The following is a 10,072-nucleotide window of genomic DNA, read 5'->3' as shown; positions in this document are numbered from 1 at the left end:
GCGTGGGCGCACGGCACACGGGGCAGGCCACCGCGTCGCCGCCGCCCGCCGTGGCGAGGGACAGGCGAGCCAGGCACTCGAGACAGAAGACGTGGCCGCAGTCCAGGCGCTTGGGCAGCTTGAATACGCCGTCGAAGGGGGACACACAAATGAGGCACTCCACGGGAGACGCGGGGGACAGGATGGGGCTTGAGCCCCGGCTCCCGTCCCCTTCCTCCTCCTCCTCGCCGCCGTCGTCTTCACCCTCCCCCCTGCCCAGGGAGCGGGGCGCAGACAGTGAGACCGGGGAGCAAGGGCCTGAGCCTTGAGGGGCTCGGGAGCGGCGGAGCCAGGGTGGCCGAGGGCAGGGCATCCAGACGGGACCTGAAGGGAGAGGCGGTCAGCCAGGGTAGGAGGCGGTGGAAGGACCGAGGGTCTGGGGCTGGACTCTGCAAGGGATCGCCCAACTTAGAGCAGGGGCATTCAAAGCGGGTAGCCGGAGGCAGGGAGCAGAGAGGATGGGAAAAACGATTCCCAGGGTAGGAGCAGAGGAAACGTTGTGTCGGAGGTAGGAAATAGAGGATCAGAAGGAGGAGGGCAGGACAGATGAGAGGACAGAGACAGTCCCTGGGATGGGGTGGACCCAGGGGCCCCCAGCAGATCCTCAGCTAGACTCGAGAGAGGATAGCGGAGAGGACCTGAGTCACCAGTCAGGACCCCAGGTAAACCCTGGGGAGGATCCAACACCAAGAGGAGCAAAGACCACAACACCCACCCTGCTACCCCCCTCCCAACTAGACAGACAGACAGATGTTGGGGAGTCCACATGACTCCAGGAGAGGCAGATGAGAGAAGAGGATACCCAAGCCTCAGGATTGGAGCCCACCAGTAAGGAGCAGTATCAGACGCCCACAACAGGTGCCAGAGGATCCCAGCCAGACAATGACAGACCCCAGCTGGCTTTGGGGCTCTTCCTACCTGTTGATGCCTCCTCCCTCTGGCTGGAACGTCCCTTCCAGTTATGACCTGTCCTCTGCCTACCCAGCAACTGCATACTAGGTGCCCCTCCCAGCAGGAGGGTGCTGCCTTTGTACCACTCCCTCCAGATGCCAGGTTCCCAAGGTACCCACAGGACCTGTCCGACTGCCTGCCCCTCCCCCCAGACAGGTCCCTCCAGGATGAACACCAAGCTGACCTTGCCGGATGTTGGGGGCGGCAGATGACGGATGGCACAGACTGACAGGGCAGGCACAGCCAGGCCTCTTGGGTGGGAACTAATCCAGCCCCCCCCCCCCAACACCCCTGCAACCAAGCCTTCAACACCTCATGAACCCACTTCCCAGCCACCTAGTACAATCAGAGGAACCCAGTGTGCCATCGGCTCTACAGGGTGCCTAGGGTCAGGCTGCAGTCCTAAGGTGGAAGGTGGGCAGACACCACAGTGGACTGGACAGTGCCAGCACCTTCCAAACAAGCAAACAGGGGGCTGGAAACAGTTGTGGCCTTAGATTCCTCTCCCTGGAGCTCCTTCTAGGGAACAGGCTGCTCCGGATGGTGGGCTGCCACCCAGATCTCAAGGGCAACCACCAAGCCCCTCCCCAGACTTGAGTGACATCTCTGCCAGGACAACCCCACCCATCTCTTCCAACCTCCACCAAACACTCCAAGTGGCCAGGCCCGCACTCCGGGGTGCCATGGTTCTGAGTCAGTGATGCTTCCTGAACAGAATATTCCCCTGGTGATGCCAGGTCCCCACAGACCAAAAAACATGCCAGAAATGCGGGCAGCTCTTCAGGACACTGCCATCCCCACTCCAGTTCCCAGAGCCCCACAAGGACAGACACTGGAACAGGTGGGTGAGGCTGCCCCGAGGGCAGACAAGTTTATTGGAGCCACAGCCAGGAGATCAACGGTTGGACTTGGCCACACGTTCCAGCTCATCCTTCTTCTTGATAGCGTAAGAATTCGAAGAGCCCTGCAAGGAGGTGGATGATTAGTCTGGAACGTTGGAGGAGCCTTCCCTTGAACTGGCCCCCACCCCAGTGTCCTCACTCACCTTGGCTGCATTGATGAGCTCATCCGCTAGGCACTCGGCAATGGTCTTGATGTTCCGGAAGGCAGCCTCACGGGCACCTGTGCACAGCAGCCAGATGGCCTAGGGAGCACAGAGGTCAGTTAAGCCTGGGGGAAGGAGGTGCCCCCAAAGTAGATAGGACCACTGTCCTCCAATACTCTGTGCTCCTAACAAATGTCGATTACCATGTTGCCATCCATTGTCCCACTGGGTCAAGGCACAGAAGGAGCCCACAGGCTGCCCAGGTGGTAGGCTGCCTATCCGGGATTAGACGAACGGCCACAAAACAAGCATAGACACAAAAGCTGGCTGAAGTAGGGCCCCTGATTACCGGAGACTTGAGACCCACAGGGAAACGCAATGCAGTATGTGCTCCTGATCTGGACCTCGCACTGAAAATGGATAGTTACAGGGGCACCTGGGTGGCTCAGTTGGATAAACATCTGACTTGGGTTCACAGTTCACGAGTACAAGCCCCACACTGGGCTCTCTGCTGTCAGGACAGAGCCCATTTCAAACCCTCTGTACCCTTCTCTCTGCCCCTCCCCTGCTCAAGCTCTCTCTAAAATAAACACACATTGGGGCATTGGGTGCCTACAGCTTAGAGCCTGGAACCTGCTTTGGATTCTGTGTCTCCATCTCTCTCTGCGCTCCCCCACCCCCACTCGTGCACGCTTTCTCTCAAAAATAAACATTAAAAAAAGAAAAGAAATGGACAACTATAAGGTATGCTGGGGACAGGTGCAGCAATGGGTGATCAGGTGATCCTACCGCTGCTGATCGGGACCAAATACCCTTGTTGCACTGAAGTGTTCAGAGGTAAGCGTTTAGCTTAGCGCCTGCAATTGATCCTCAAGTGGTTTGAAAAAATATATACCCACATGTGGTATGTAAAAATACACCCTCAGGGGCGCCTGCGGGGCTAAGTCGGTTGAGCATCCAATTTCAGCTCAGGTCATGATCTTACAGTTCCCGGGACTTGTAACCACAATATATAAGGAACTGTCAATACTCAATAAAATAAATCCCAATTTTTAAAAATTGAACTAAATATTTGAAGAGGGGTGCCTGGGTGGCTCAGTCAGTTAAGCGTCCAACTTCGGCTCAGGTCATGATCTCACATTCGTGGGTTCGAGCCCTGCATCGGGCTCTGTGCTGACAGCTCGGAGCCTGGATGGAGCCTGCTTCCGATTCTGTGTCCATCTCTCTCTGCCGCTCCCCTGCTCACGATCTGTCTCTCTCAAAAATAAATAAAAATGCTAAAAAAAAAAAAACTAAGGAAAAAAAATACACTCAAATGAAAAACAGTGTCTCAGGCAACTGTTGCTCGGGGAAGGGGCCAGGCTAGAACCTGCCCTGAATGGGATGGAAAGGCCACACTTCAGGTAAAACACGCAGGCAGGACAACACTGGGGACCAGTGGTGCTCCTGTCAATCCACATGTGGCAAAAGCCCCGGGCCCACCTGATTCACACGACGCAGAGGGGACACGTCGACAGCCTGCCGCCTCACTGTCCCGGCTCGTCCAATGCGGGTTGAGTCCTCCCGGGGGCCACTGTTAATAATCGCATTCACCAGGACCTGCAGGGGGTTCTAAGAGAAAGCAGCCATGAACCTGACATCCAACCGACATCCCCACCCTGGTGTCCTCACCTCTAAAACCTGGCAGCCCGTGGCATGCATGCCACGGGGCAGCTGTCGGCTTCATGGTGCACTAAGGGTGCTCTGCCTCATCAGCCCTCGGAGCCCTACCTCCCCGGTGAGCAGATGGATGATCTCGAAGGCGTGCTTGACAATGCGCACGGTCATGAGCTTCTTGCCGTTGTTGCGGCCGTGCATCATCATGGAGTTGGTGAGGCGCTCCACGATGGGGCACTGCGCTTTGCGGAAGCGCTTGGCCGCGTAGCGCCCGGCGCTGTGGGGCAGGTACTTGGCATACTTCTCCTTCACCGCGATGTAATCCTGGGGCAGCAGGGAGAGAGCACGGAGGGACCGTGGTCAGGAGCAGGGTGGCCAGGCACCAGACACACTGAGCACCCACTCTGTAAAGCCCCCATCCACCTGCGGGGGCTTGACTGTGAGGCCCGTCTGTCACGAAAAAATAAACCCCCAAAGGACTTTACCAAGTCACTAAAAAGAGTACTTCCTTTATAATAGGAGAGAGGCAGATGGAAAACCAAGATTACAGCTCATGATCTCATTTTAAAGTGCTCCTTGGGGTGCCTGGGTGACTCAGTCAATTGAACGTCTGACTTCGGGTCAGGTCATGATCTGGTGGTTTGTGAGTTCGAACCCGATGTTGGCTCGGTGATGACAGCTGGGAGCCCGGAGCCGCTTCGAATGCCGTGTCTCCCCTCCCTCCCCGCCCAAATAAAAGTAAACATTAAATAAAGTGTTCCTCAACCTCTGCAGCATGGACATCTTTTTTTTAACTTTTTTAAAAAAATTGTTTGTGTTTTATTTATTTTTGATACAGAGAGAGGGGGAGGGGCAGAGAGAGAAGGAGACACAGAACCGGAAGCAGGCTCCAGGCTCTGAGCTAGCTGTCAGCACAGAGCCTGATGCCGGGCTCGAACCCACGAACCTGAGATCTGACCTGAGCCGAAGTCGGAGGCTTAAGCGACTGAGCCACCCAGGTGCCCCAGCATGGACATTTGAAATCAGAATGTTCCTTGTGTATGCAGGGGCTGCCCCGCGCACTGCACGACGTGTAGCAACATCCAGTATGCTAGCAACACTCTTCTCAGTTTCAACACCTAAAAATGTATGCAGACGTTGCCAAGCATCCCCTAAAAGAGGTGGTGGGCACCACTGTTTCTGGGTGGGTCAGTAGGTTAAGTCTGACTTCAGCTCAGGTCAGGAACTCGTGGTTCACCAGTTCGAGCCCCACGTCGGGCTTTGTGCTGACAGCTCAGAATCTGGAGCCTTCTTTGGATTCTGTGCCTCCCTCGTTCTCTGCCACCTCCCCCACTCTAAAAAGTGAACATTTAAGAAAACAAACAAAAAGCCCCAGAAATTATTCATCAGTCTCTCCTACATATACATACATCATTTCCCAAGAAAATGTCTAGAAAACACCAAAATGTTCAGGGGTTTGGGATGAGAACCACGTGCATGTGAAGAGGACTGCTGACACATGGTTCCGCTATGAAACACACCCCAGAACATTCTATCACTTACATTGGCAGCACGTACCTACCACACATGACCCACAGAGACAAAAACCCTCACTGTCTGCTCACTGCATGCAGAACAAAGCAATGAAGAAAAACAGAACTACAAAACATCCAGGGTGGAAAAACAGGACTGAATCCTCCACTAAACACAGTGCCTAGGTCCCATGACATATTCAGAAACAACAAAAAAATGTCTCAGTTTCTTTTAAAATGAAAAGGGAAGGGCGCCTGGGAGGCTCAGTTGGTTAAGCTTCTGACTTCAGCTCAGGTTATGATCTCACAGTTCGTGGGTTCAAGCCCCCCACATTGGGCTCTATGCTGACACCTCAGAGCCTGGAGCCTGCTTCAAATTCTGTGTCTTCCTCTCTCTGCCCCTCCCCTGCTCATACTCTGTCTCAAAAATAAACAAAACATTAAAAAAGAATAAAATACGAAAAAAAACCAATCCAAATGGTATTTATACCAATGCAGTCACATAATATAACTGAAAAAAAAAAAACCACTTTTTTTACATTTATTTATTTTTGAGACACAGAGTGAGACAGAACACGAGCAGGGCAGGGGCAGAGAGAGAGGGAGACACAGAATCCTAAGCAGACTCCAGGCTCTGAGCTGTCACCACAGAACCGAATGTGGAGCTTGAACTCACAAATTCAAGAGTGAAATTGTGACCTGAGCTGAAGTTGGATGCTCAACTGGCTGAGCCACCCAGGCGCCCCAACTTTTTTAAAAAAAAATATAATTTCCTTTTAACGAAGGGCCCACAAAAGCCCTAATGAGGCCTGTAAAACAGCATAGGGGTTAAGATAAACTGGGAGGACTCACACTGATCTCCTTATTTCAAAACAAACTACAAAACTACGTCGATCAAGACAGTGTGGTACTGGCTTAAGGACAGATTTACAGAACAATGGGAAAGAATTCAACAATGCCAAAAGCATTCAACAGAAGACACATTTCCTTCAACATATGGTGGTATTCAGATAAAATTATGATGTGTAAAAGAGATTTAAGTTAGACAACTTATAGCCAAAATTTGCTAAATAAAACACACAAAACTCTAAGAACAAAAACCAAATAGTGTTGGGACAACTAGATTTTCACCTGTAAAAAAAATGATCCAAAACAAAACAAAAAACCCAAAACAAAACCAGAACCAAAACATCCACACAAAAATCCTGGGGGATGTGATGTGACCAGAGAAAGAAACCATCGTTTGTGCAGATGAAAAGAACACAAGGAAAAATGGACACGGTGGGCGTGGTGGTCCAGGGAGCTCTCCTTTACCCGGCAGGTCTTCAATTTTATTTTCTGAAACATTTTTCTTTTCTTTCTTTCTTTTTTTTTTTAGTATTTATTCATTTTTGAGAGACAGAGAGACACAGAGCATGAGCAGGGGAGGAGCAGAGAGAGAGGGAGACACAGAATCTGAAACAGGCTCCAGGCTCTGAGCGGTCAGCACAGAGCCCGACACAGCGCTGGTACTCACTGACCCTGAGCCGAAGTCGGACACTTAACCAACGGAGCCACCCAGGCACCCAAGGTCTTCAACGTTAAAGCTTCAAGTTCCAAGGGACTCCCCCTGAAAGAATCCACATGTGCCCCAAAACCCAACTGGGGAGCCCAACCACCACACGGCCCCCTCACCTGCAAGGAAATATCATTGATCTGCACATCATCGGTGCTCCATTTCCCAAAGAGCTTGATGTCAGGGGTCTCTGCCACTGCAGGTGCAGCTGTCTCCCACTCCGTCATCCTAGGAACAGAAACTGTCACAGCCCAGGCACAGCCACCACTGACACTAACCCACACCCTTTAAGTTGGTCAAGTTATGTGCAACCAAGAAAGGCCGTAAACATCTGGGTCCCTCTTTCTGAGTCTTATAAGAAAAACCACTCAGCTGTCTGCAAGAAGCATTTGTGTCTCACCAAAATCCCCGGGAGGCCAAGAGTAGGCAGGCCCGGGTCAACGGCTGCAGCGCAAGCGGTATCTGGACAGGAGATGCCAAATACCATAACATTGCACCCTCTCGAGTTCAAATCCCAGCCAGGTCATTAACGAGCTTTGCCACGCTGGGAAAGTCAAGCTGCTTTAGAATCTGCTTCCTCTTCAATAAAGTGGAACCGTTTATCTGTCACTAAGATCACTACACGAATTCTGTGCACAACCAAGGCAAAGTCTACAGCTCATGTCCGACACCAAGAGCGCGTTAGGGGCCGCTACTGGAAAGAAAACCGTGTAGGAGCCAGAGTACTTCGTGCATCTAAGAATAACGGGAACGTCCTAGCTCCACGTACGACTGCAGGGGCCACACCGCTATTCCCGAGCTCTGCTGCCGGGCAAAGTTATGGAAGTAGCGGAACACCCAGGAAGAGTAACTTCCAGGCGCCTCTGCGTTTCCTCAACACGTTTTCCGGAGAAAGTAAAGAGGCCCCCCGAGGGAAGTCCCGGGCTTCGAGGATCCGTCAGGATCCCCCAAAAGATCCCGACTCGTCCCTCGGACCCCCGACCCCATGGCCGCCTCACCTGAGGGCGCAGCCGAGGAGTCACAGTCGCCCAACGTGCAGCACGCGCTACCCTGGCACAGACAGGAAGAGACCGCGAGTCGCGGGCGGACGCTTTTAACTGAGGTGAAAACTTCCGGGTCAGCCGGGACAAAGACACGGTATGTTCAAGGACCAATCCGGAACAAGAATGTAAAGGCGCCCTCCGGGCTGAACAGAACGCGTAAATCCCCTGCGCATGCGCACTTGCAGAAGCGGCCCCGCAAGCGTGCCTGGCGGATGTTCTAACATTCAGTACCCGCCCGTTCTGGGGGCCCTTGCGCAAGCGCAGAGATCTATCTGAGACCATGGCCGGCATGTCTAATGAGGGCAGAAGCCCGGCTCGCGCTCTTCGACGTGTTCGGCCGCGGACTTCATGCCCCACCTGCCGGCGGCTTTGAGTAGGGCATCCAGTTCGGTACCCCTCTCGCGCCTAGTCCAGGTCACAGCTGCTTCACAGGCACGCGCGCTGCAGGCTCGGGAAGGAAGAGTGGGCCCGGTGGTCACGATTGCCCTCCGCTGGTCCTGGCCCCCACGTGCGTGCGGGAGCCCCTCTCCCAGGTCGGCCTCCCCCACGCTCGCACGCTAGGGATTGCTGCGGGCCTGAGTCTCCTAGAGGGGACCCTTTCCGGCTTGCCCTCTCTTCACCCCAGGCCAGGGTGCCTCCATCATCTCTCTTCGACCCCTGTAGCTCCTGCCACCTATTCATCGCGTGAGGGCAGGGGTTGGGGAGGAGCTCTGGGAGTGGGGTCAGGTGTTGTGCCCAGCGGGACAAATCCTTCTTTTAGACGCATCTGGGCCCTGTGTTGATGCGAGGTCAATGGACGGGTGCAGGGGGTCGGCACGGGTACTGGGTGCCCTGGCCACTCTGCAGCCCCACCTATTGACCAGGTGGCCACCTCGAAAATCTTGTGCTCGCCCTGCACACCCCATGGCCTGTCTGTTGCCTCTTAAACCAAGGCCCTGGAGTTGAACTGGAACATGGACTTGTTTTGGTTGGTTTGCCAGATGGAAGGAACACTGTGGTTGCTCACCCAAGCCTGCTGGCACGAGGATAATGGGGCAGTGTCTGGGAGAGTTTGTCTCCAGAGCCGCATGGAGCTCCTCACCTCCTGATGAGGATTCTGCCTCCACGGGGATGTTTGCTTTAGCCAGACCCCAGGGGTCCAGCCACTTACCCCAAGCGGTCCTTCACCTATAGATCTCCAGTGGCCCACTTGCTCACCCTCTGAGCATGCTTATAGTATGGGCTCAGTAGCTGTTTGCTTACTGATTGTAAGGGCTCTGCCCCTGCCCCAATTTCAGGAGTGTTTTAGACCAGAGACTCTGAGCCTCCTTGGGCCCTTATTAGTCACAGCTCATGCCATTGTTCAGAAGGACATACCCTCAAGGTGGCCTAAGCATGGGGTTAGATCCCAGGCTGTAGTGGGGACACCAAGGCCCCCAGCCCATGCAGCCTCTAGCCTTTATCCCTGCCCTGCCCTGATATGTGCAAACAGAGTCTTGGGCCTCCCACTGGGATCTGTGAGGGATGAGGAAGATATGTGAACTCCTCTCTGGTCCTGGCAGAATGCTCTCTGATCCTTGGGAGCCCTGCCTTGTTCTGGGGGAGGTTTAGACGAGGAAAGCAGGGGTGCCGAGAGGCAGAGGCACCAGTTACCATAACACTCAGCAGGACCCAGGGGAAGGCTCCCAACCCTGCCCCTTTCTCCTCAAAAGCTGAGAAGGCACCACTCCCTGAACCTCAGTTTCCCCCTTCAGCATAGAAATGAGGACAGAATCAGACACGGCCAGTTTGGGTCCTATACCCCAGGCCCCTGGTGGCTACTTGATAATGGACATCTATATAGGCCTTGAATGAGTGACCTGCTGTGCATTGGAGAGTAGGAGGGAGGTCCTGCTGCTAAACCCCATGGGGTGGGAAGTGGGTGGGGGGATGGTTACTTTGCATGGCTAAGATTCACATACCATTTGCCAGCCCTGGGGTGTTTCAGCCTGCCTAGGTCTCCAGGACACAGTAGAGACCTGAAGCCTGGCCTCGTAGGTCTACGGTGATGGCACGGTGTTCTTCAGGCCGAAGGGTGGAAAGTCTCTGCAGAGGCCACCTCACTTCCTGATGTGTCATGTTCACTCCAGGCTGACCTGCTCTGATCATCTCCTATGCCCTGTTTGTCTATCTGCTCTGCAAAGGTAGTCCGTCTGGCTTATTCCCTGCTGTGTTCTCAGCTGCAGGCACTGAGCCTTGCACCGGTATCTGCTCTTGAATAACTTGAATAAATGATGGATGGATGGATGGACAG

The 10,072-nt window shown here is 53.8% G+C and overlaps 2 protein-coding genes across 2 annotated transcripts in view; both read right to left on the bottom strand.

Annotated features, from left to right (window-relative positions):
- RNF225 (ring finger protein 225) overlaps positions 1-352 on the bottom strand; it is a 677-nt gene extending 325 nt beyond the window's left edge. Inside the window, exon 1 of the mRNA XM_029924431.1 lies at positions 3-352. Coding sequence (XP_029780291.1) covers positions 3-352 — 350 coding nt within the window. The remainder of the gene's footprint in view (positions 1-2) is intronic.
- Positions 353-1,832: 1,480 nt separating this feature from the next.
- Positions 1,833-7,858, bottom strand: RPS5 (ribosomal protein S5). Its single transcript, XM_029926444.1, has 6 exons — positions 7,756-7,858; positions 6,877-6,985; positions 3,806-4,015; positions 3,518-3,646; positions 2,036-2,134; positions 1,833-1,954 (listed from the first exon to the last, which is right to left on the bottom strand). The coding sequence occupies exons 2-6, from the start codon at positions 6,982-6,984 to the stop codon at positions 1,886-1,888; spliced, it is 615 nt and encodes a 204-aa protein (XP_029782304.1). The 5' UTR covers position 6,985; positions 7,756-7,858; the 3' UTR covers positions 1,833-1,885.
- Between the last annotated feature and the right edge of the window lie 2,214 nt (positions 7,859-10,072).

Source organism: Suricata suricatta, chromosome 16 (assembly GCF_006229205.1).
Source record: "Suricata suricatta isolate VVHF042 chromosome 16, meerkat_22Aug2017_6uvM2_HiC, whole genome shotgun sequence".
Lineage (NCBI taxonomy): Eukaryota > Metazoa > Chordata > Mammalia > Carnivora > Herpestidae > Suricata > Suricata suricatta.
Note: the sequence above shows the minus strand (reverse complement) of the source record. Positions and strands in the feature narration are given on the sequence as shown.